Source organism: Rhipicephalus microplus, chromosome 4 (genome assembly GCF_043290135.1).
Source record: "Rhipicephalus microplus isolate Deutch F79 chromosome 4, USDA_Rmic, whole genome shotgun sequence".
Taxonomy (NCBI): Eukaryota; Metazoa; Arthropoda; class Arachnida; order Ixodida; family Ixodidae; genus Rhipicephalus; species Rhipicephalus microplus.
This window is the reverse complement of record NC_134703.1, coordinates 87,029,882-87,055,522: the sequence shown is the minus strand read 5'-3', so window position 1 is coordinate 87,055,522 and position 25,641 is coordinate 87,029,882. Positions and strand designations below refer to the sequence as shown.

Sequence of the window (25,641 nt, the reverse complement as noted above, 5' to 3'; positions counted from 1 at the left end):
AAGTTTGGAGCTGCTGAGAATGTACCAACAGGCTTTCTACTATATATACAGGAAGGATGAGTTGCTGTGACAGTCTTTCTTTAAAATCAAGCACTTTATTTAGTTTGTCTGGTAGATGATGCATCATTCTCCATTTGTTTGTTTACTCTTCCTTTATGTGCGCTGAACAAAGCAAAGGGGCAAATGATTACCGTGCATGGCATTGTTTGCTTGGGTTCCAGAAAATTGTGGGCGCTGCAGTGAAGCCACCACTGAGGCATCAGCAGTCAATGGTGCTCCGGCTGATGCTTCGGAGGAAGAAAAGAATGATGTTAGCAACTTATCGTCGTCCACGCCTAAACGGCCGAGGATGACAAGGCACGCACATCGTGGCAATCACCAAAATGTAATTAGTGTAACTTTTTCTTTTGTGTGTTCATGTGTGTGTGTGTGTGTGTTAGTGTACAAGCTGTATATTGGTGGCAGAGTATTTAAAACCAGCAAGGAGCTTAAAAGCTTCATTATGTAGTATTCTGCTAGAATCATGGCAGATTTTCTATTGTTCTGGTAGTTGAGCTTTCAAAGACCCTTGATAGAAAATAGCAGAATCTTGTTAATTTGGAGCTTGTTGATTTGGATGATTCGTCATTCCCACACCCTCCCTTCATAAATGTTCATAGTCTTATAGCAACAAACATTTGCTGATTCGATGAAAAATTGCACGCGCACTGGTTAATTTAAATGGGAGGCAAGGCGTCTCTGGCTTGCCTCCCATTCAGAAAGTCAGAAACTGAAACTGCATCTTAGAAGTCACAGCATTTATCGCATTGCATTTTCTTTGCCACACATGTGCAAACTTATGGTCTCCGAGATGGGCTTCAACAGCTGTGTATGCTGATCGCGGAGGCCAAGGAAAACTGCATTTTTTTTTTTTTTTCGAGAACTGATGAAAGAGAACGAAAGGTGGCGTCTTGGAGCACGCATCGTCTTATCATCGGCGCATAATGGATAACAGAGAAACAGGGCCTCAGACGGATAGCATGCGGACCAAGGTCGTGCTTTTTTTTTTCCTCTTCGGTGCGCTGTGACATATCGGTGTATCGGAAGTGTCAGTGCGCGAGGTGGTTGTCGGGCCATAGTCATGGTGTCATATATCACCCTGTCCCGATGTTGGAACCAGCGAAACCCGCGAAGCACGCGGGTATAAATTGGCAACTAAAGAGAAGATACTAAAGGCACTCAAAAACGGTACTTCGGAGAAGAGGTGATGTGTCAGTTCGACGTAAAAAGAAGCACACTATCGAAGTATGCGAAAAACAAGGCTTGAATAATGAAAGCGTTTGAGAGTGAGAAATTTTCACCGACGAAGGTGATTACGCATCGCACTCCACCCACAACTAGAGGAAGCGCTGTTGCAGTGGATCGTTACTGCACGCGAGTCGAAGCTGCCGTTGAGTGGACCACTTATATGCATGCAAGCAGAGAGATACGCTCTATGAATGAACACTGAATGAGGCATCGGAGGGTTGGCTTGCGTGTTTGAAAGAACGGCATAGCCTCGTGTTCAAGATTGTGTGTGGAGAGAGGGGTCAGGCAGGCGAAGAAGTTGTGAAATACTGGCAAGACATGCAGCTTAAGGACCACGTGGCAGCCTACGACTCAAACGACACTTTCAATGCCAACAAAGTGGCACTGAAGTAACGACATTGTGTGAGAGACATCTTAGTCGAAACCAAGAAGAAATAGGCATGGGCCGGGCATGTAGCATTAGAGCAAGATAATCGTTGGTAATTAAGTGTAACTGATGACATTCCAAGAGAAGGCAGGTGCGTGAGAAGGGAGGCAGGACGTTAGGTGGGCAGATGAGATCAAGAAATTTGAGAGTATAATCTATGTTGACTGGCAAAACATGACACTGTGCCCTGCAGTGGACAGTCAGAGTCATGATGATGATGAATAGAGTTCATGTAACGTGAATGCTTATTTTTCTGGTCTTTTACCACGATGTCACATTGGGAAGCTTTTGCCAACATCAGTATGTTGAGAGCCTGTTTAAAACCAAAGTAAATACTATCGCTAACGTGTAGCATAACTGAAGATATTGGTATGCCTTCTTTTGCAGCAGAACCAGTGCCAGAATGAACCAATGCACCAAGATGTAGTGGCCCCGTGCACACCGCAGAAAACCTCTAGTCCACGCAGCCTCGGCACAAAGGCACCCGATGCAAGCAGTGAGGCTGATGTGACACCACCAAAACGTGGCCGACCGAAGGGTAAGGCCTTTTATTGCCATACAATACACGATGATATTTTTCAGTCGCTGTTAGATTTCGTGATGTCACATTGTGAAAAGCTTGCGTGAAAATTTTTGTTTCCTCTGTTATTTACTAAGTGCCCATTCAATGTGATGCCACATTCACACCAGTGATTGATGGACCTGGTGTGACCTACAATGGCTTTTAATCACGAAATGACTCGCAATGGCTGACATTTACTTCGACAAATGCAGCTTGCGCGTTGCCACATCAAAATGGGCCATCAATGCTTTTCTAAACTTCTCGCGCAACTCCCACATGTCAAATGGCAAAAATGGTTTTTGCGATAGACCAACAGAATGCTTCGCTGTCCCGTTTGCATGCTCGATTGGTTAGCAGCTTTGTGACTCCCGACACAAAAATGAAAAATCAGCCAGCTGTGAGCAACTGATCATAAATGGTAGCTTTACAACCTGCACAATTTCTTTTGAACAGCTGTGAATGGCTGTATCGGGGGACCACCCTAACTACAAAGTCAATGCAGCCCAAGAGTGACCTGTATCTCAAATTAGAGCGCTCATGAACAATACCTCGGGCTTGATAAAAAAAACACTGCTATGAATAGCTCAGCCAAATCATGTAGTCGTGCGTTGTCCTCTCTCATACAGAAGCTTGTCCTCTCTCTCTTTGAAGCTGCTGGCAGCTGCTGTATGGCGTCTTACAGCAGATCACTGCGACTATAGGTCAATAGTTGTCATAAATCAAGAGTGGTGTATCGATCATATGCGTTTATTGTCGTTGCATGCCAGCACCACACCTCATAGTGTGCTAACGTCACACAATAGCCATACTCGCTCACAAAAATCACACTGGAAGAGTGATCGCGTTTCTTTATGCAAGCTCAAACACGTGATGCGCGCTGACGTAACCTTTTTTCCCTCCTACCATCCCTCCATGTGTAGCTTTTGGCGAGCTCATCGGGACGACAAAAAAGGGACAGCGATTAAAATGTGTGATGGGTTCCCCCATAACTTCACTCGTTCTTGACGAATTCAAGAAATTTTTGCAGCTATCGACCTGCGGTAGTAGCAAGGGAACAAGACCTTGAGGAGCTCAACCCACGAGACTGATGTAATGGCCGCGTCGCGATAAACTCTTATCCTTTGTGTGTGATGGAAGGCTGGTAAATTCTGCACGCATTTTCAGCAAAGTTGTTCATTCTCTCTCTCTGGATTTCTGATGCAATAAATTCGGATAATACTGAGGTCATTCGGTGATTACTTAGAAAAATGTTTTAGGACCTCTTTGATAGACAGTTATAGTTTAGCGTGAGTGTGATAGCGGGAGTTAAGGGAATACAGTCGAAACCCGCAATAACGAAATCGCCAAGGAAACCGAAAAATTTCGTTCTCGCGAGAATTTCGTTGCCGCGAGTATGAGACATAAAAACAGTGATACGACGAGCAGAACGAAAATTTATTGCCAGAAGTCGGTCAACTTACTTTGCCGAGCCTTGCCATGCAACAACTTCAAAGCTCTGCCTTCGCACTGGAAAAAGTGGTTCATTGCTACGTCGTCTTCATGTGCGTCGAAGGAGCGGAGGGTGTCCTGCGCATCCAAAACAACCCTAGGGTTGTTTCGGATGCGCTAGCGCGTTGTTCCTGCCCGCAGTCTCACTGTCAGCGAAGTAAGGGCTAAGGCCGACTCCGATGACGCGCCGCGCTCGTAGACCGCGCACCCGCTCGTAGTAATCTGATCGTGCATCCGGTGCGGCCACTCGTAGTAATCTGACCGTGCCGCCGCTTACAGCTTCGTTGCTTGCGACGAAGCATGTCGCCACGAGTGCGCTAGCGCGTCGTTCCTGCCCGTAGTCTCGCTGTCGGCGGAGTGAGGGCTAAAGACGACTACGATGACGCGCCGCGCTCGTAGTAACCTGATCGCACATACGCCTACTGCTCCTAACCAAAGTGTAATTTTATCTTAAGTGATCATCAAGCCGTGAACACGTCACGAAGTAGCAATTTTCGAGAGCCATATCCTTGCGACACACAAGCAGCAGACAACGATCTCCCGGAGCGAGCATCAGGCCAATGGCGAGGCGAGCTGAGGCAACATGGCGGCCACAGCCAATCAAGGGCCTCGAAACGACCTTCAAACATTTGCTCTTTGTGCGCTTGTTTTTAAAGGGAGGAGCCAGCTGAGGCGGGAAAGTTAAACACAGAGAAATGTTCTTTCCGATGAGCCCAAGAAGCCGACTCCCGGCCCCGCCATCACGAAGTACCGTGGTAGAAAATTCGAAAAATTGCTGGATTGCAGGATTGCTGTCCAAAAACATTTCGTTGCCGCGAGATACGTAATACATGGGCTTCTATGAACGTTCGCCAGGCTTCTGGAAATATTTCGTTGCCGCGGGGATTTCGTACTCGCGGGGTTTCGTTATTGCGGGTTTCGACTGTAGCGTTACCGTGCCGCAAACATTTGTTGCGGACAGCGCGTTATAGTTTAGAGGGATAGCGTTTACGTACCCAAGCTGGGACTGTGGCATCACCTAGCAGATGGTGAATGCACTAAAAAGAGTGAAAAGATAAAAACTGAGATTCTTCGAGTGTATACCCACATGAAGCAATATTATTACTTTTATTTAGTAATAATAAAAGTAAATAAGTATAAACCACACACCAAAAGTGCGAATTTTCATGTTGCATATTTGTTTACACTGATCTTCTAGTTAGGACTACGGACGTTGGAAATGGAAGGGATCTTAAAATCTAGGCTCAGTTATCCGTAATTCTCGGTCATCAAAGCTAGCTGAAGACAAGCGAAGCCATTTTGGATAGTTGGTAGCTACAAAAGAGGTGGATCCGTTCCCACCAACGCTTAATTTAGTTAGAAGCGGGCATCCAGAACCAGTACAATGTTTTACTTGCACTACATTGACCACACAAACACGGAAAATCTAGATCTGAAAAATGGCATGTGTGCGGTGTAGGCACGAGTCTTTTAGCGTACTGCTCATATCCGTTTCGATCCTGCTACTCCACTAAGCCCACTATGCCACTAAGCCCGCTATACTAAACTGTCTAATGATAGGCTGTTGTGCTGCTACAGTGTCTACTGTGCTGCTTTCTTCATTGATTGTGGGGCACGAGTATGAAGAGCCATATGAAGGCTTGCATTTCTTGCAGGCAAAGCTGGCAGCAAGGACACCACTGCTGATCCGTCGCCAGTTGGCGGTACCGAAGGGAGCCCAAGGCGCCGAGCTGCCAAGGGCCGCCTGCCAGCCAAGAATGGCCGAGGGGCTACACGCAGCATCCTTCGAGAGATGCCTGCTGCAAATGGCCAGTCTCCAAGGGAAGGAGATGAACCCCACTGCACTGTGTCAGGCTGCAACTCCAAGGGTGAGTGAGAAAATTTGGCCTAGAGAATATACAGGCACTGTTTTTGCACCCTTCAACTCTGAAACTGTTATTACTCTATAAGTTTCCATCTGCAGCAGAACACTAAAATATGTGCACTGTGATTTAGATTCACTATAAAACCTACAATTATTGGTGTTACAGTCAGACCTGTGTATTATGAACACTAATAATAATGAATTCAATCTTGAATGTTTCTTGCTCGTGAGCATCTGGTAGATATATATGCTCATAATATAGGCTCTAGGATTTGTGTGCCAATCGCAGCTGTGTTAATGTCGTTTGTAATTTAAGCCCCCTGCTATAACTGATAGCCCTAACATTCTGTCTCATGGACCATGTGCAGTTTCTAGATGTAAATGCCCGTCATCTCAGTCGTCTTTGTGCATCTTCAGAATGTCAAGTCACTTCATTCAAGTTATTAGTCAGTGAATAGAAAGAGTTCTTATATAGGATAAATGGTGAGATTTTATACTTGTGCTGCAGTCACGTTTTGTTTGAATGAAATGAAATCACGGTAGTGTTTGCCCCTTTGTGTGGATCAGGGGCTCTTCTTAGATTGTGCACTCGCAGCGGAGTATTTTAAAAGCAGTTTTACTAAGTTTGTGCATTGCTCTTATCTTCTGTTCCAGGTCATCTAAGTGGCAGATTTCCGTCACATGCTACAATCGACTGCTGCCCACTGTATCACAACACCACAGCTGGGGACTGTGAGGTGCACATTTTTTTCTGCGTGTCTGTTTGTCACTATGGCACAAGTACTGTGATGGGAACAGGGGGAAGCATAAAGGGGAGAAGCTAGGAGCTTAAGCACTGCCGGCGCCAGCATGGGCACTTGTGATTGCGGTAAGGTCCAATCAGTGTCAAGATGATTACGATTCGTGTCAAACTCAATGAGGTACATTTTGGAACACCGTTTACTGCAATCAGTAAAGTGAATTAATATCAGCCGTGATCGTGATCTGAAGTGCCTGTGTGACATCGCTTCAAGTGATCAAAGAGTTGCTGAAAACCATCGATTTGGCATCCGTTGAGGCACTTTTGCGGGATAGGCCAAAAAAACCTGAGAAAAGCATTCAGGGTTCATGCAATAATTAAGACTCTTTGTAGGTGCTGATCACTACTAAAAATAGAAACAAAATAGACCATATGCTGTCCATTTCTCATGTTTGCTCATATTGTTTTCATTCCAACCTCACTTTGTTATGTGAACGGTTTCTTGCAGAAGCAGAAACATTCTAAACAATTAGAGAGTCTGAAGTAACTAGCAGAGCACTAACATGTTCCTTCGCCACTTTCAGCGTTCTTAGAAGCCACTTGATGTTACCGTAAGTGTGTTGCTTAAAACCAGTGTTTTCTAACCTTTCAAGGGCTATGCAGTGTGCATAAGTTTTTAGAAGCTGGCTTTTGCATTGCATGTTTTTCTAAGTCAAGTACATCTATTGGTTTATGCAATATGGGTAGGAAATAATTTGTGCAGCAAGTCATTAATCAATGTTTAATCAGGCCTGTATTGTTAGCATTAAGCAGGTCTCAACAATTCTGTCTCTTTAGCTCTTGGATTTGTCAGCTTTTTTCTGTTTAGTTAGTCACCACTCTGTCTGTGTTGGTCACAATTCATTGCAGATCATCGGGTCAAGTGAATGTAAGCACGATAATTCAGCTGGGATAGTTATGGCAAGCTTCCTCGGCTAAATGTGTTACATTAACACAGGTTACTGCGAAGATTGACATTTTAAATGCCCGGTTAACAAAAGAACATCCGTAGTCAAGGCACACCCGTATGCTTACTTTGTTTTGCTGTGTGCACTTTTCCTGGAGTGCTGTTTACAGCTTCTTTATTCTTTCCACTACCAGTAACCAGCATTTGCTGTCGGGACCCCATTTTTCACACATTGTCAAAAGCTTGTGCGAGGTGGTGCTTGTTTATCCGCTAAACCTGTCAGTAATGAAAAGAATGGTTACGATGAGTAAAGAAAGGATGAGAAGATTTGTGCTGTTGAATGACCATTCTGGAACATAAGGCGGATTAACGTCAAATTCTGGTTTGTTTGAAGGGAAGGAAAAATGTACGCACATTTATGTTTAGTAAATCTCTCTGGCAAGCATTTCACTACATCATCAGTGCCGCAAAGGATGCCATCGCTCAAAAAGATATGTGTGGTTGAAAAGGTAGTGCTTTGTCTTATTCATTACATTTGTTCTATTTGTGGGACAAGGTGATCAAACTAGTATTTAGAAGTAGGGGTGTGCGAATATTCAAAATTTCGAATATTTTTCTAGTGGTGTTTGCTATTCGATTTGCACTTTAATTTCTATTGTTTAAACTATTCGAACTTCCCAAATACTAATGCAGTCAATGTCGAATTTAGAGTGACCCCTAACAGTAAACCCTTGTTATAACGAAGTCAGTGGGACGGCAAGAAAATTCTATGTGAGTGACTGCCCCATAAAAGCTCAGCAAGTACAGCTAAATTAGCCATGACAACTTCCCAGAAGTGGTAATCAGTGAAGCAAATCTTCATTCACGCACAAAAAATCAGTCAGCTTGCTTTGTCCGGTGCTTCGGCTGGGCGTGAGGAGTGGCTGCTCCAGTTTGTTCAGGCAAATTATGAGTTCGTGGTCGCTGCCTGCGCACTCGCAACAGACAGAGGCTCTCCTCCGTTTGTGCCACTGTTGGTATTTCGCGAGGCTGTTTTCAGCATAGCCGCTCATCTTCCTCGTCGGGGCCTCTAAGCAAATTGACTATTTCGGCCGGCTAGTCGACCAGGGCTTTGATGCTTTCCCCAGTACCAGCAAAGGAAGCTTGTCCTCCCCTGTCACATTAGCACCGAACAGCACTGTAACACATTCTTTGCTTTGTTTACATCCTAATGATGTTCTGCCCGGTGTAGTGTACGTGCGCTTCGGCATAGTTCATAGTTCAGTCAAAGTTCATAACCCCCCCCCCCCCCCACATTCCTAGTCCCTTCCTGCTCCTTGCAGAGGGGTGGCATTGACCTCTCAGCTTGAGTAACAATCAATGACAGGTCTGGCAGGCATCTTAGCTTTAGCCGCGTTGGTCGCCCGGTGCTCGCACGCTTGTAACAGCATGTAAAACACTATGTGCGTTGGTCGCCCGGTGCTCGCCCGCTTGTAACAGCATGTAAAACACTATGTGCGGGGGATGTTATCAATTGCGACATTGCGTAGCCAGCTGGTGGCACATTGAGAATGTGTGTCGTCGTCGTCGTCCCCCCCCCCCCCCCCCCCCCCCCGAATTTTTTTTCGCCATGGCATATTATAGTGCCAAGCGGCAATATGTCTGCCCGGCTCCCCCTTCAGACTAAGGTGCAGCCTACTCCCCCCCCCCCCAAAAAAAAAGAAAACATTTCTGTACTCCACTGGCAATGGCAAAAACCAGTCGAAAATGTCCATATAATTGATGTCGCAATAAAATCAAAATGGCTCTCTCCTTCGATCTTGTCTTCGAGTTGTCTTAGGCATATGCATAAGGTACCCTGCAAGGTTTTCTTTTTTTTCTTTTTTTTTTCATTGTGCACTGCTTTTTAGAGGACACTATAGGGGGTTTTGGAGTTCATTTAGACCACCCTAGTCACATCAAACATCGCTGCACAAAGAAAACGAGTTTGTCAAATTGTGTAGTTACACCACAGAGAGATGAGTGTCGGAGGAGATTGGCTCTTTGAGACTGGCTAAATGACGTCATGTTACACCCAGCAATATAATCGGTTGTGAAGAAAATGAACCTTTCTTTATCGTTGATTTCATCCTAAAGGGCCACTCACCAGGTTTGACAATTTTGAGCTGACAAGTGCAATGCGTAGATGAGGCGTTCATGATCACGTCTGCCAAAATTTGCAACGCTACGTGCCGCGGAAATAGGTCAAATTTCAAGATGAACACTGCTCCCCCTTCCTTTTGCGGGCGCACGCCCAGAGAATGAGTGCATGACGTGTGCGCATGAATGGCCCTACGTACATGCCAATGCAGTGACGATAGGCCTCTTTGTAGACGACTATGCTCTGACGTTGCTAACAGTGGCACGTGACATGGCAAAAATTATTTAACACAACATGCGCAGTTTATGTATTTGTTGCTCGAAAAGATTAATAAATCTCTAGATAAATAATAGCATGCAGTAAGAGGCTGTGAGCGTTTTTTTTTTTTTTTTTCATTTTTTCCACCGTGAATTGCAATGAGATGCGGGCTAATGTGCTGGCGTTTGTGTCCCCGCGATTCCGCGGTCAGCGCACCGAGCAGACGACAGCCTTGGAACACTCCTGCACGTTCGCGCCCTCATTGTGCTCATCTATTCTACCACGTCTAAGCCAGCGTTTCGAAACCATCCCGCAGAAACAGGCAGTAGACCTCAAAACAACGCTAGTAAAAAAATAAATAAAAGAAGAATCGCCGTTCGTGTGTTCGGTAGTTGGGTTCGTTTCGGCACGTCATGCGCACGTGACCTCTTGGTCGGATACTAGAGAGGGTGGGAAAAATGTTTGGCTTGCGAAGGCTGCGCGGCAGGGGTTTCGAGCTCGCCTCCTCTCATCCTTGTTTTGCATCGCTTCAAAAAAACAGTTTTCTCGGCTCGTAATGAACCGATTCTAAAAGCTTTTGTAGCAAAATTTTCCTCATCGAACACCCAACAATTTCAACAATCTAACTAAAATTTGGTATAGGGCATGCTGAGTGGCCCTTTAAGGAAATGCAGTTAGAACTGTGTGAGTCTCTAGAGTTGTACATCACAGCGTTTCTTTACCATATGGGCTGATAACTACATAGGGGTGTTTAGTATGTTATTTCATGAATTAGAATTTTATTCAACCAGTTTTTTCAGAACGCTCAACAGCATGACGCCTTTATTTGTGCATCATCGCGTGAAATAGGGAGTGCTCCTTAAGATTATTAACTCTATGGCATTTGCAATGAATCAAAATATTTTCAGTTCTTGACAAGAGCCCTGAAATAATTATTCATGTCCTGGGTTGTAAATGCAACTTACTTCTCCTCCAGGATGTGAAGTTAGCTGCTCCAGATTGCTCCAAAATGAAGACTTTTGCTGCTCCAAAGTGCTCCAAATCAGGAGACCTCGGTCGCATCACTGTATGCAGATTAACAAAAAGGATTATGATTAACCCCTTAATTCCTTTGGACGAGCAGAGCTCGTTCTACCCAAACTGTCGTCAAACTGCTTTGGATGAGTAGAACTCGTTCTAGCGGAACAGGTACTCCCCTCTAGCGTTCAGGCGAAGAAGCACTCATTTACGGGTCGCATCGTGTGTCATCCACTAGATGGCAGTATTTCTCAAGGATTTAGTTTTCTCTTGCAGCAGAAGCGCGGTTTTTGTCTGAAAAAACGGCATGCGGTGGTGGCGGCGACCCATTCATAGCTAATCCGTGAACACAAAAAAGAAGCTATTTGTTTTCCTCATCTTTTTTGAGGGATAATGATTCAAGTACATATATTTATGTTGTGTCCTGAAGTTAAGACAGCAATGACGGTGAATGAGTAGCTCCTCTGATAATGATGAACAAAGCTCGCACGCAAACACTGCAAGTGCCCGCCAGTGAAGCCGCCTTGTGTTATTCCGCATTTTGAAATTTTCCGCACAGCCCCAAAGCTTACAGAGTGAAATACCCCAAGGGTGCTTGCCTACACAAGTGAAGAAAGATGTGGCGCCTGTAACTGTTTTGTTTATAAGGTTTTTAATCTTATCAGCAGCAGGTAGCTCGTTTTCTATGTATTGTTCAGAAATAAACTTTATTCTATTGGTTTGACTAAGTATGTGGTAAAAATATTTTTTCAAAATCGACTAGCTACTTTTTAATATAACCAGAATTGAAATCTGCAATAAAAAATATAGGCACTTTTTGACCGGAAGTTTTGGAAAAAAAAGTGGGCATTTAAGGGGTTAATTAACTTGGATGGCTGATGATTTGGATGGACTGTAGCTTTGGCCGTGCTTAATGATCGCATTTATACTCATTATGCTTGTGTCACTTTTTTCATGCAGGAGCAGTACAGGGCACGAACGAAGAAGAAGGTGGAACGCCAGCAGCAGATGAGCCGGCAGATCAACCTCAAAAAGCCCGTCAGTATTTCTAAAGATCACTCATAGATGCGTACCAATCTGACAGCTGATGAATCTGTGATGACATAGCTGCAGAAGTGCGATGTTGCATTCAAGTACCGTATTTACTCGATTCTACCGCGCCCTCGATTGTAACGCGCACTCGATTTCCACCGCGAAAAAAAAAAACGTAAGACATCGATTGCAACGTGCACCCATTTTTCTCGCTGCCCCGCACGATCACACCACTCGAAAAAACGACTCCTTTCGGGAGCGTCTTCCATTTAAATATGAGGTACGGGCGAAGCTTGTGCACATCTGATGTGTAACAGAGCATTGCCGTCACGGTAGTTTTACCGTGGACCGATGTCAGCACGCGAACTTGCTTCGTCCCCTTCTTCTCGACGGTTGTGGTGCCAGGCATGTCGAAGTAAAGAGGCGTCTGATCGGCATTCCCGATTTGCCCAAGCAGGTAGCTGTTGTTGCGCCGCAAGTTTAGGACGAACCTCTGAAAACTGCGAAGCTTTTTATCGTACTCCTCCGCAAAGCTTTTCCCATATGCAGGTTCCCCTTCGGAGGGAAAAGCCTTTCCTTTTCATAAAGTTAGTTAGCCAGAACCTGCTCGCTTTAAACTGGCTCCGCATTAGACCTTTTTCTAAGACTAATTGCATAGCCCGCACTTGGAGCAGTTCTGTCGTCACGGGCCGCTGTGCCGCTCGCTGCTCAAGCACATACTCGCCGAGCAGCTCTTTAATTTGCGGAAACCGACCCTGCTGTGGTCCACTGAAGCCTTTGCGTGAAGCTTTGCTGTCGACAATCTCCTGCTTTTGTTTCCGCCGGTCCCGCACGCACGTTTCGGGAACTCCAAACGACCGCGATGCGGCCCGATTTTTGTCCGTTTCTGCACACGCGATGACTTTTTTTTTAAAAGCGGCATTGTGGTGCACTCGAATTTTTGGAGTCTGCCCTTCCACGCCGTCGATGCTAATGCACTACTAGATGACAAACTCCTCAGCACACGTACGAAGTGCCGCACATGGGAAACACATAGGCAGAAATGGCCGATGCGCCATGACGACGCACGTAGGGGGCAGCCATTTTGGATTTGCTGATGGCAATAGATTGACCCTAATTTTTTTGTTCGTACTCGATTCTAACGCGCATGCGATTTATGAACTCGCTTAACCGGAAAAAAGGTGCGTGTTAGATTCGAGTAATTACGGTACTAGGGGTATGGATGATGGCTTAGTTGGAATGCAGCAGCATAGCTTTAAGCTGATTTGCAGCTGGTTGTTCTTAGTGACGGCTCTCATACATGTGGTGCTGCAGGCAAATCCGGCAAAAAGTGATGTAACTACATATTCTTTTGTGTTTCAATATTCTATTCTTTATTACCATTGGTTAGAAATTGTGAATGCGTAAAGAATCGGGTACCATAACTTCGCAGTGGCCATACCTATTGTGGTGGGGGTGGTGTAAAAACATTTTATTTATTGTCCGGCAAATTAGTGGCCCGGGCTCAAATCTCTACGTCGGGATTTCAAGGCTTTGCCTCTCCGCCGCTTCACGGGCCTGCTGGACTGCCCAGAGTTGGTCGGCGAGCTTGGAGCTCCGCAGAGCGGTTTCCCACCTCGCCAAAAGAACATCGGGAATAATGCGCTTCGCCTTAGCCTCGCATTCCCAGAGCATGTGTTATCGTAGCTGTGTCTGTCTGGCAGACCTTACAGAGGTTAGTACTATAGATCTCGGGGTATATTGGATGACATATCAGTAGACTAGGGTAAGTGCTCGTTTACAACTGTCGCCAGGTAACTGCTTGGGCTCTGCATAAATTGTCATGAGGCGGAGAATAGCATCGGCGGGCCAAGTAGAACGCCTTGGTCAGGTCATTGTATCCCGTAGGTCGATCACGGTTCACATACTCTTCAACAAGCCCATCGCCTCCTCCATGGTTTGTAGCGTTGCGTGTGGCGGAGTGCGCTACCTCGTTAAGGTTGGGGAAGGGCAGGCAGACTTCGCCCATATGGGCGGGGATCCAGATCAAGGTAGCCTGGGAAATCTGGCCGGCATGCACCAGTACGTGAAGGGCTTCAGTCGAAATCTGACCCTTAGGGAAATTCCGTACTGCTGAGCGTGAGTCACTGAGCACAGTCTGAGTTTGAGGGTCAGTTATAGCTAGAGCAATGGCCATTTCTTCAGCTATCTCTGGGTGTTTGGTCTTAACACTAGCTGCTCGCGTTGTCGTTTTGTCGGTGTTAATCATGACGATAGCGAATCACCGCCCGCCCGGATAGCACCCTGCATCAGTGAAACGCGTGTATTTATTGTTGCAGTATGTTTTCAGTAGAAGTGTAGTTCTCTGGCTTTTCTGCGACCTGGGTTGTGAATCGGGTTCATGTTTCTTAGAATCTGGGCAATGTGTATTTTCTCTATAATTGGCTTAGGTATGTCCACCCTGTCACCATGCTGTCTGTGATATGTGATGCCCAACTCTTGTAATATATGTCTTCCCGTCTTGGTAAGAGCAAGCCTTTCGAGGTGTGAAATTCGCTGTTCTTCCGCTATTTCATCCAAAGAACTCCCAGTTGGAGTAATCTATCAGTGCTGGGTGATTCTGGTTGGCCAAGGACAACTTTGTATGTCTTACGGATGATGATACTACTCTTCTTCTTTTCGCCTTTATACCAGTTGTGCTTAGACGCTACGTATGCGTTGTGGCAAATGACAAAGCAGTGTACCAGCCTAATGAGGCTGGCCTTCTTCAGTTCATCTCTTCTATTTGTGACTCACCTGATAAGTCTGACGCTGTTTGTGACCTTGTTAAAGAGCTTGTTAACAGTCTTACCTTTCACCCCGTTGGATTCGATAATCATTCCAAGGACTCAGATGTGTTTGACAATAGGAATGGTGCCCCCACCTTTGGTGTGCAATCGAACCTCTTCATTTGCTCTTGTTTTAATGAAACTCTTGGAAGGCCTTCCCTTAAAAGGGTAGGCCGGTACAGCAAGAGTTCAGACTTTTTGGGAGAGCATCAGAGACCGGTGCCAGCAAGGTACCCCTCGACAATCTGAATAGCATCCTGCAGGGCCGTCTCAATCTGGCCGTCACTACCCCTGAAGCACCAGATCATGATGTCATCTGCATATATCGTGTGATTCACATCATTCACTGTTTGGAGCCGTTTGGCAAGGCCAATCATGATCAAATCAAATAGCATCGGGGATATCACCGAGCCCTGTGGGGTCCCACTGCTACCAAGCTCCTGTTCCTCTCTTACGATATCACCCGCTAGAAGGTTGGCTCTTCTTCCTGTGAGGAAATCTCAAACGTAGTTGTAAACCCTCTCTCCGAGGTCGAGCTCAGAGATCTGTTTCAGAATGGCAGAATGGCTGACACTGTCAAAAGCACTCTCTAGGTCCATGCCCAAGATTGCCTTAGTCCTGCGAGACTTGTTGTCCAGGACCTAATGCTTGAGCTGGAGCATCGCATCCTGAGTCGACAGGCGTGCCCGGAATTTGAAGATGGTGTGCGGGTATGCTTCCGTAGATTCGAGGTAGTTGTTGACTCGGTTGAGGACGGCATGCTCCATTACCTATTGTGTCTTACATTACATTGTGATTCTCGCTTACAAGAGGTCTGTTCATAGTAAAAGTTATGTCTTGTGTAGGCTTGTGCGAATATTTGAGTGCTCGAATATTTGAATGAATTGTAGGGTATTCCTAATTAAGTTAGTGAAAATTTCAAAGTATTTGAAATGAACGAATGAATGTATATTAATCCACATCTAATCACTTGTAAAGGTGGTTTCGCTGCAGTCTAGGGTTGCTAAGCTGTGAAAGCGCCTTGCCTAGGGAAATTCGTTCTGCCGCGAAGCCCCACTTCAGACTTAAGGGGCACTGCAACATTTTTTGAACGTGGTCAGAAAAGGCTGTGGATCGGTTGTCAAGGCTAACGAGACCAGGCGAGCCAAATATTAAAGCGGAGCACGCAGCCTACTATTCACAAGAAATTCTCAGTCAGCTAAAGATCTTTACTCTTCACTCTGCAAATGACGCCACAAGCTCAAAAATCGCTTGTCACAGCCATTGTATCAGCGATTGTCTGATTTGAGCATGGCGCGCTTGTTCGTTACCTGAGCCGCCGCAGGAGGCCGCCCTTTGTCCACGCGTATGTGCGCGATTGCCCTGAAAAGACACGTATTCAAAGGGAAAAAAAAGGAGAGAAAAGGTGCTCGAAGTCACTAGATGCACACAACCTATTTTCTTTCCCCATGCTATCCCTCCCTGCTTAGCTTCCAGTGCTTTTGTGGGGACGAGAAAAGAGAATGGAATTGCAGCGTGCGACAAATCTTTGCAACTACGCTCGTACTCGACGGATTTTAAAAATGTTTGCGGCAGTGAATTTGTGAGGCAATCAGCTTTTTAGTGAATTTATTCCTTGGCTACTTGCAGGGCCCTTTAAGTTAACATATTACTCTCAAATGGATTCATAATTTTTTGAAGCATGAAAGCTTGTTATGACAGGTTATATGCTACAAGTATAATAAATTTTAAATGGTTATGTATTTTACAGGTTATCACTCACATCCTATCTGAAGTTGTACCAAAGTTCTTTTGACTTCCTTCGAACGAAAAAAAAGAAGGCGTTTGCATAGAGGCCTTCATTCGATTAAAAAAAAAATATTGTGTAGGTTAGTTGGGTCGTGATAAATATGCCCATTTATTTATGTCATATATACTATTCGAATTCGATTAGAAATTATTCGACCAAAATGACTATTCGCTTCAAAATCAAACCTAAAATTTGCTATTCGCAGAAGCCTAGTCTTGTGGCATTACAAAATGTTAATCTAACACTCTAGCTGCATTTGATACTCGCTGTTGCGTCCACTGAACCAGTGAGTATTGTCGTACAGATTAGAATCAACGGAGGTCAGCGGCATTGCTGTGGCACTTCCTGCTCTGCAGTAATCTTGCGGCTTTTGCAGTGTTTACTAGTTGTTACCTTTTTTTTTCCCCGCCGATGAGAATACACATAGCTGTACAAATTGCTTGGCAGGTGCAAACTACCGAGCAGAAGGAACGCTACCAAAAGATCTTGGAACATCGAAGGGAGAAGATGTCTCCAAGAACAAGGTCCAGAGGCATGCTGTGAGTGAGATTTTTTAGCAACAGTGCAAGTTTGAGCCTTCCGCGTGATATTTAGGAGTGCGGCCTGTCCAAAAAAAAACATGAGAGCCGAGCGTCAGTCTGCATTTTGCTTGCACACTTACTAAATCTATCTAGAGTAGCCACTTGTGCTTTGCTATATATTATCTACGAACATTGATTTGATATGGCATGAGTGCTTGAAGTTGTGCGTTGAAGACTGCATTACATACATATTGTGTCTTATATTACGTCACGATTCCTAGAGAGTCTTGTGTTGAGTATTCTGGTTACGCGATAACATTTTGCGTGATATCTGGTTTCTGGACAGTGGTAGAGATATCGTGCGGTGCTTATTCCAGCCTTGAATGAACAAAAGATGGCAATTTCAAGGGCTTATATCTTTGTGGATAAAGCCATTATTGTTCTTCCGGCTTTCTAACACATTCTTTTATTCCGTGTATTCTCTTGTTGAAAAAACTGTTTAAAGGGCGGTACATTTGCTTCGAATTTACACCAGCTGTGAAGTATAGCACACTTGTTTAGTTTTTATTGTAAAAGGCAACCAATATTGCTGATTTTGAAAGTATTCTTCTCATATTTTGGCATGTATGTCTTAGCAAAACCTTTGGAAACCTGCATAGTCTGGTCTTTGGTCTTTCTATAATGCAATGTAGTCCTCCTCTACCGATTAAAAATTTACCGGGACCAAGTAGGTAGGTAGGTAGGTGTTTCAAAACGTGTGACGTCCCGGAAATCTTATGCATTACCTTCAAGGTTGTATCACAATCGCTTCCAACTGTTGTGTCTTTTTTGGCTTAGCAAGCCTCTCTCACAATGAGAGTGGCTTTTGTAGATGAGCAATTTATTAATAAGCCTGCAATGCATTTTCTGTTTAATGAGTATTGTACATGGACGTTAGGCACGGTTGGAGGGAGACGAAGAGGAAGAAGGTGTTAGAAATAAATAAGATGGCTGACACCCCAGCCTATTGCAACTGTGTATCATTACAAATCGGCGCAGCCGCGTATACTTTCTGTGCGGACTTTCAAGATGTGGGTGGACTTCACCATTGGAGCAAATTAACACGGTGCGGATCTTGACTGCCACGCCTCAAGATGAAGAGGAACTACCTCTTCCGGAGGCAGTGAGCACTGATGCATTTGTTTCCTATATAAGCACTAAAATGAAGCTCACTCCAGACCATTTACTTGCTAAAAGTACGGTGAGGATCAACATGAAACTTCAGTACTATGAGAATTTCGTGCTGACTCCAGTAAGAAACGGCGTGAAGCCTACTATCATGGCCCTGATGGTATAACCAATAAGATGTTCAAGAACCTTGATGATGACTCCATCGAACTCCTTACGGAAAAGATTTATGAGGTGTGGCGCAGTGGGGAGGTCCCCGCACAGTGGAAGACGGCCTACACAGTTACAATCCCGAAACCTGGTAAAGCACCAGGAATAGATAATCTAAGACCGATTTCCTTAACTTCCTATGTCGGTAAGGTCGCAGAGCACGCCCTTCTGAACCGACTTAAGGTGCACCTCGAGACCAATGACATGTACACCCACAATATTATTGTTTTCAAAGCTGGCCTCTCGACACAGGATGCCATGAAGCTGATAAAGCATCAGATCGTCGACCGGAGCACAGGTGATACCAGAGTCATCCTTGGATTAGACCTGGAGAAGGCTTTCGACGTTTCTCACGAATTCATTCTCCAGTCTATTGCCAGCCTAGGGCTAGGGAAGAAGGTCTACGACTTCGTGAGATCCTTTCTTTGCCAGAGAACTACCAAGCTCAAGATCGAAGGGTACTTCTCACGAGAGATCAACCTCGGTGCACGCGGCACACCTCAGTTATTTCACCAACACTATTTAACATTGTGATGATCAGGCTCTCCAAGGAACTCGCGAAGGTACAAGGAATCAATCATACCATCTACGCAGATAATATAACCATCTGGTGCACCGGTGGGAGCGATGGTCAAGTTGAGGAAGCCATGCAGCGTGCAATCGACATGACCGAACGTTTCCTCTGTCCCACCAGTCTCAGGTGCTCCCCATCGAAATGTGAACTTCTGCTCTACAAGAAAAGACCCCGAGGCGGCGGCCACCGTGACTGGAAACCTGCGTCTCAAAGTGAAATACGGCTTTTCACTGGTGACAGTTCCCCAGTGCCCAGAGTGGATTCGCTGCGAATATTGGGAATGTATATCGAGTCCAACGGCGCTAACGGAGCTGCACTCGGGCAGATCACTACCAAGACGGAAAGTGCTCTCGGCCTCATCTGCATCATACATGCGTTTGTGCTCTGCCACCTTTCATACTCGGCGGCTATGCATAATTGGCATGTTGCAGAGAGGAGTAACAAAGGTCTTCATGCTCGCGCTCAGCTTGCCTGTAAGCACAAGCACTGGAAACCTTTGCTAGCTCGGTGTTCACAATACACTCGAAGAGATAATAGAGGCGCAAGAGCTCTCACAGCTTCTCAGGCTTTCTGGGACCAAATCGGGCCTCAAGTTACTCGACGATTTGGGCCCCAACTCTATTGACCAGTGCCCTGATTCCGTGCAGATTCGCAGAAACATCAGGTCTCAACTGCGCATCGCACCCATTCCCGGCAATCTGCACTCAGCTATTTTTATGAGAAAAGGCGCTTGCTACATCTGGCGGACTCGTCTTTGCCTGAGACGTCTGTGGTTCCGCTTATCATCCATGGTTTAAGTCCGGACCTACAGAAGCAAATACAAATGGGAGGACCCAAGACGGTCGAAGAACTCCTGCGGGGAATGCGAAACATCTACCTTCAGGACCAAGGAACCCAGCGTCAACCCATGACACCTGCTGCAAGGAATACAGGGACTACACGAGCTGAGGAACGACGCCCGCTTGCAAACTGGAGACCTATTGCAACACCAGTGTCTTTTTTGACCGACCAGGGAGGCTCAGACCATGGCGAAGAGCTAGATGACGTGACAAAAAACTAAATAGAGAGGGTCTCGGCTTCCACCCGACGACGTTAAGAGAAGCTGTTTATCTGTCTCATACAAGTCTATTGTACATATCTGTTTTTGTTGATGGAAAGGAACGGAGCGCGTTAGTTGACAGCGGAGCTAGCGTCATTGTTATAAACGAAAATATTGTTGAAACGGCAAAAGTAAAAGAGGGAAGGCCAGTAGAAGTACACGGATATGATGGAAGGCGAGATGTTCACGATAAATGGACTTGTATAACCATATCGTGTCTCGGCAACACTGACACTGCGCAAGCACTGGTACTCAACGGAGTGCCGTATGAATTACTGCTTTCACGTCCAGTCATCAGCTAATTTCGCCTTAATATCTACTGGACAGGAGAAATTACCATAGAAAAAAAGCGCCGCGCTATCAATGCGGCAGTTTCGCCTTCTAAAACTCTGCGGAAGCCATCGTCAGGTGAAGATGTTAGAACGCTTTACCTGGAATTGCTGTGCTTGAAAGGATATCCTGCGGCAACTATAAAGTTTGAGGTACCATTCCAGCTCAGTGATACCTCGGTTGTGAGAAAAAGGGCCTATAGTATGTCACGAGAGAAGAGAGTGTGGCTTCAGAATTAAATTCAAAAGATGTTGGATGCGCAGATCATCCGTCCATCCACGTCTACGTTTGCTTCACCCATCACCATTGCACCAAAGGAAGATGGAAGTCTTCGACTCTGCACGGACTACAGACAAATTAATAAGCAGACTGAGCTTTTTCCGTTTACTATGCCACGTATATACTCTATCATAGATGACACGGGTGGCTGCAGAGTTTTCTCGCGCATTGACCTATGTAAAGGATTTTGGCAAGTCCTAATTTCTGAAAATTGCAAGAAATATTCTGCCTTCATCACGCTCTTTAACATCTATGAGTATAACCGACTACCATTTGAATGGAAGAACTCAACCACTTGGTTCCAGAAAATGATAAACGATGTCTTGGGACCGTTTCTCGGGAAGTTTTGTAACATCTACATAGAGGATATAATAGTATACTCCCACAACGAGGAAGAGCACTCAAACCATCTGGCTAGTGTACTTCAAGCACTTTGTGACGCCGAGCTCAAAATTAATGACAAGAAGAGTGAGTTTTTCCAAAGTAGAGTGGTGTTTCTTGGAAGAGTATTTGAGGGCCAAACCAAAACAACAAAACAGAAATCATTCGAACAAATCGCAAAAATGCAGAAGCCATATGACTTGCACTCTTTGGGGGTATTTCTGGGTCTTGCAGGGCATTTCCCGCCATTCGTTAGAGATTATGCGACGAAAATCAAATGCCTCACAGAAATGACTAAGAAGAATGTGCCATTTCAGTGGACAGCAGAGTGTGAATCTGTTTATCACAGCCTTGTGACCATTATTTCGTCGGATCCGGTCCTGACTCTTCCAAACTTCAAGTTGCCCTTTGAACTGCACACCGATGCTTCTTATTATGGCACAGGCACAGTGCTTTACCAGAAAGATACCGGCTCTCCACGGAGCCGCCAAGAGAGGGTCGTCGGGTACTATTCGTACACCTTTTCAAAAACGCAACTTAACTACACAACTACAGAGAAGGAAGCCTTGGCAGTCTTAATGGCCGTACGCTATTTTAGACCTTACCTGGATGGCAGGAGCTTCACACTCTTCACGGATCACCAAGCCTTAACGTATATCCTTAACCTCGCCGAACTTCGAGGAAAAATTGCTGGTGGGCGAGTGAATTTCAGCAGTTTACTTTCATGGTCCACCACAGGCCTGGAGAACACCTCAAGGACGCAGATGCGCTTTCAAGACTTTCGGTAATTCCTGATCAGGAAAATGTCAACGCAACATTGTTGTGGGAGAGAACTGAAGAACTTAAGTTCCACAATGGAAAGTTCACAGTCCCAGAAACAATGGGGCCTTGAATTTTGGAACTCTATCACGACTTCCCGCACTCAGGTGGACATGACGGCATTTGGAGGACATATCACAAGATTCGTCAGCGTTTCCAGTGGAAACGCATGAAAGAGTACGTTCAACAATATGCTCAGTCTTGTCATCAATGTCAAGTTCACAAAGCCAAGTACCTTCAGAGAACGGATGAGATGGTTTTGCCTCAACATTCTGACATACCATTTGAAGTCATTCATCTGGATTTCACAGAGCTCAAGAAGAAGGCTGCAGGAGTAAGAAAAACGCAATCTTTCCTAGTGGCAATAGACCAGTGCACAAGAATAGTGGCTGCACGGACGGGAAGGGAAGACGCAAATAGTGTTATCGCTCTTTTGAGTCGAGAGATATTCAAGAATACGAAAATAGTAATATCAGATAATGGACCAGCGTTTCTCAGTCAGCGTTTGCAACATTGGGCGAAAGAACGAGGAGTTGCATTGCGTCGCTGTGCTCCATACCATCCTGCAGGAAATGGAATGGCTGAAAGAATCATTCGGGATTTGAAGCAGTTCATTTCGATGTACCCAGATTTTCAGGGCAGATGGAAGTGCTGCTTGGAGGCAGCTGTTGCTCATCACAATCGGTTGCACACTGCGAGCATCGGCTGTAGCCCATATTTTGCAGCTTTCGGACAGGTACCCATGCTTCCTGCTGATCAAGAACTTTGCATTGCAGACCGCCTGCAATTGTGCGAAAAACGAAAAACCTCGGAAGCCTACCAGCGATACCGGAAAAATATGAAGAGAAGCTTTGACCGCCGCCACAACACGCGAATACCCCAGATACAACTGAACGATCTGGTGCTCGTCAGAAAAGGCCTTCCAGGCACAAAGAAGGTGTACATGGTACCTTATCGTGTGATCGCAGTGCAACAGAGCGTTCTCAAAAGGGTTGGTTACACGAACGATGACGGTGTGCTGGAGTTTGCTACCATTGGAAACGCTTTCATGTATCGCCCCAGGAGGGATGAGTCTTCAAAGAGGGAGAGTGTACGTGGACGTTAGGCAGGGTTGGAGGGAGACGAAGAGGAAGAAGGTGTTAGAAATAAATAGATGGCTGACACCCCAGCCCAGTGCAACTGTGTATCATTACAAGTATACCTCTTACTTACCATCCGAAAACTTGGAATTGTTTGCCTGCCTATAGTAGTTTTCTTTAAAGGATCACTAAATTTCAGTATGCATAATGGAAATCTTGTTCTGTCCTGTAAACTTGTCTGTGCCTCTCTTTGATATTACTCAGTGATTCCGACCGTGAACCAGACCTGAATGGCCTGGCTCCTGTGTATGACCTGGAGATGTTTCGGGAAGCACAAGCCAAAGCAGCAGAGGAAATGGTGAGCACTGACCATGAGAGTCATTATGGATTTTTGTTTAATTGGGCATTTTGCTGTCATCTCCATTGTGTGGACACTGTCAAAAGACGACTTTGTTTCTGGAGGAGAAAAAATATGGAAGTCATAAAGCCCTAGTTTACCCGCTGCCATACCCAGATCAGTCAGCTCAGCAGTGAAACCAGAGCAGTGTTCCATATTCTTCTGCCAACACGACCATTTTGCGTGCATATGTGACCATTTCTGCATCCAATTAAATGGGCACTAAAGCCAGCTATTAAGTCGACGTTGATTGTTAAAATAGTGGGCCAGAAACTTCGTAGTGTTACTTTCGTGCGAAGGAAGGGCCTATTTTGAAATAACATCACGTTTTAGTGCTCAGCATCGGGATAGCGCGCTTCAAATCACCTGCCTCAAGAAGCGGACCGACTGGTCCGTCTCACGTCACTGTTGCCATGCACAACGTTGCCCGGCTTTACTGCGCTAGTAGCAGCAGACCGAAATCCTTTCTCTAAGGACCCTTCCCGACAGCAAATCTTGTCGTCGTCGCTCGAAAATTACGTGCACGTGGTTGGGCTTTTTCGTATTCGCAGGAAGCCATCGTCAGTTGGCGCGGGCAGTTTCGTGATATTCGCTCGCTGTGCGCTTCGCACCGTTCATGAACCGCGCTGTGGCGCACAGATAAAAAAAAGACTGGGGACGTGCCGGGCACAGATAGTAAGAAAAACAACATGGCACATGGCAACGGGCGAGGGAGCGAGGCGAGGTGACAGAGGGGGGTCGGCAAAATAATTTTAAAAAAAAGAAAGAGGTCCAACGATTGAGGAGGTGCCAGGTGTCGGTTAGTGGGACTGCGGCGAATAAATGTAGAGGGTGCGCTTATTACGTGGGGGAGGGGAAAAATTCCCAATTTTGATGACTGAAGTTGGGGGTGTGTTTATTATGTGAGTGCGTTCATTACGCAAGTAAGTACGATAATTGCTGCTCGGTCCTCATGCCGGAACAGTTTGCAGGTCATGGTATTTTTTGTGAACAAGTGCAGTGCATGAAATGCGCGCGTTAGCTGTCTCTGAAAGCAAGTTAGACGTTGTAAAAGCAGCTGTGTGTGGGCGATCCCCGCAGGAGCATCAGCGAGCGGCATCGCTGTTAGCGTCCCCTGCCCCGCGCTCGTCCTCTGGCAGCCACGGCAGCAACCACAGGCACCACCACAACCATCACCATCAGCAGGGCATTCGAGTGCTGGAGATGGGCCGGTATGAGATGGACGTTTGGTACAGCTCTCCCTACCCGGAGGAGTACCAGGCGCTACCCAAATTGTACCTGTGCCAGTTCTGCCTCAAATACATGGGCAGCCCCACCATCCTGCGACGGCACACCGTAAGCGACTTCGCTTTTTTCTCGTGCTTTGGTTGATTGATAGGTTTTATCTGCTGAAGTTTTATGCTAGTCACGAGTGATTGATGCCACTAACGGTAATTCTGAGTATTCCCCTATTGGGTGGTGCCTCAGCAGACACTCACTGCCTTTCACTGCCTTTCGTTGGACTGCTACAGCGAGAGGCAGTGATGTTTCCCCTGGCAGCGTGAAGGCGATTTTGTCGATGTTGCTAGCCAGCCATCCGAAGCACTGGTTTACCAAGTGTGATATGAAGAGAAGCAATGCGCACACCTACATATGCATCTTCTTTATCATAAACAAGTTAGGGAAGCCTTTAGCACAACACCGTGAGACAAACTGGTCTATGTGGGACGCCACTGTAGATATGTATTTCTAGATGGATCCTGGTTGCCTTAAAGCTTTGGCAAAAAAAAAAATAACAATACATAGTTATAATAATGCATTGCAATTATAGGATACGAAGGCTCACCCCTGCGTGTGAAATTGTCACGCCGCTGTAAAGTGCGCCAAAATCTGACAAAGATTAAGGGTACCCACAACACTGCAGCTGACTTTCAACTAATGTTATTAATTGTGATGCTGTGGTTAAAGGGCTGTGGTTATAGTAAAAATGGTAATGTGAAATACTTGAGGTTTCATAAGTGTGAAGGGTGCATGAGGTGTAAATGTTGTATGTGCACGATTTTCCTGTTTATTAATTAAACAGTGATCATCCTCAATTCTTGATTGCTGGTTTTTAGTACCTACTGTATTTACTCACGTAATCTTCGCACTCGCATAATTCTCGCACCCCTCACATCGCCCAACAAAAATACAATTTTTTTTTTCCTCGAGTAATTATCACACCCCTGAAAACTGCCGCAATAAAGTCGTCTGCTCGTTCCAGCCAAAGCGTCATCACCATCTGCGTCATCTCATACGCCATCTCGCGTCATCTCTTAACCATCCAGCGTACCATTGCACGGATTTTCAATCCAATCCAAGCCAAGCCGAAGTGGCCAGTGCGCGTTGCTAGGTTGGCGAGAATTGGGAGGTGTGAAAACCGGCCGCTCCAAGGCGGCTCCCACTCGCGAGCTTGCAGCGGTGGCGCTGTA

The 25,641-nt window shown here is 45.7% G+C and overlaps 1 protein-coding gene across 3 annotated transcripts in view; it reads left to right on the top strand.

The window, feature by feature from the left end:
• LOC119172182 (histone acetyltransferase KAT7) overlaps positions 1-25,641 on the top strand; it is a 57,875-nt gene that overhangs the window by 12,273 nt on the left and 19,961 nt on the right. For 2 of the 3 annotated variants that reach the window (XM_037423208.2, XM_037423207.2), the window contains exons 7-14: positions 222-385; positions 2,102-2,252; positions 5,420-5,632; positions 6,283-6,365; positions 11,668-11,745; positions 16,783-16,874; positions 23,059-23,152; positions 24,272-24,526. In XM_037423208.2, coding sequence (XP_037279105.2) covers positions 222-385; positions 2,102-2,252; positions 5,420-5,632; positions 6,283-6,365; positions 11,668-11,745; positions 16,783-16,874; positions 23,059-23,152; positions 24,272-24,526 — 1,130 coding nt within the window. The remainder of the gene's footprint in view (positions 1-221; positions 386-2,101; positions 2,253-5,419; positions 5,633-6,282; positions 6,366-11,667; positions 11,746-16,782; positions 16,875-23,058; positions 23,153-24,271; positions 24,527-25,641) is intronic. The other variant, XM_037423209.2, reaches the window with a different exon arrangement.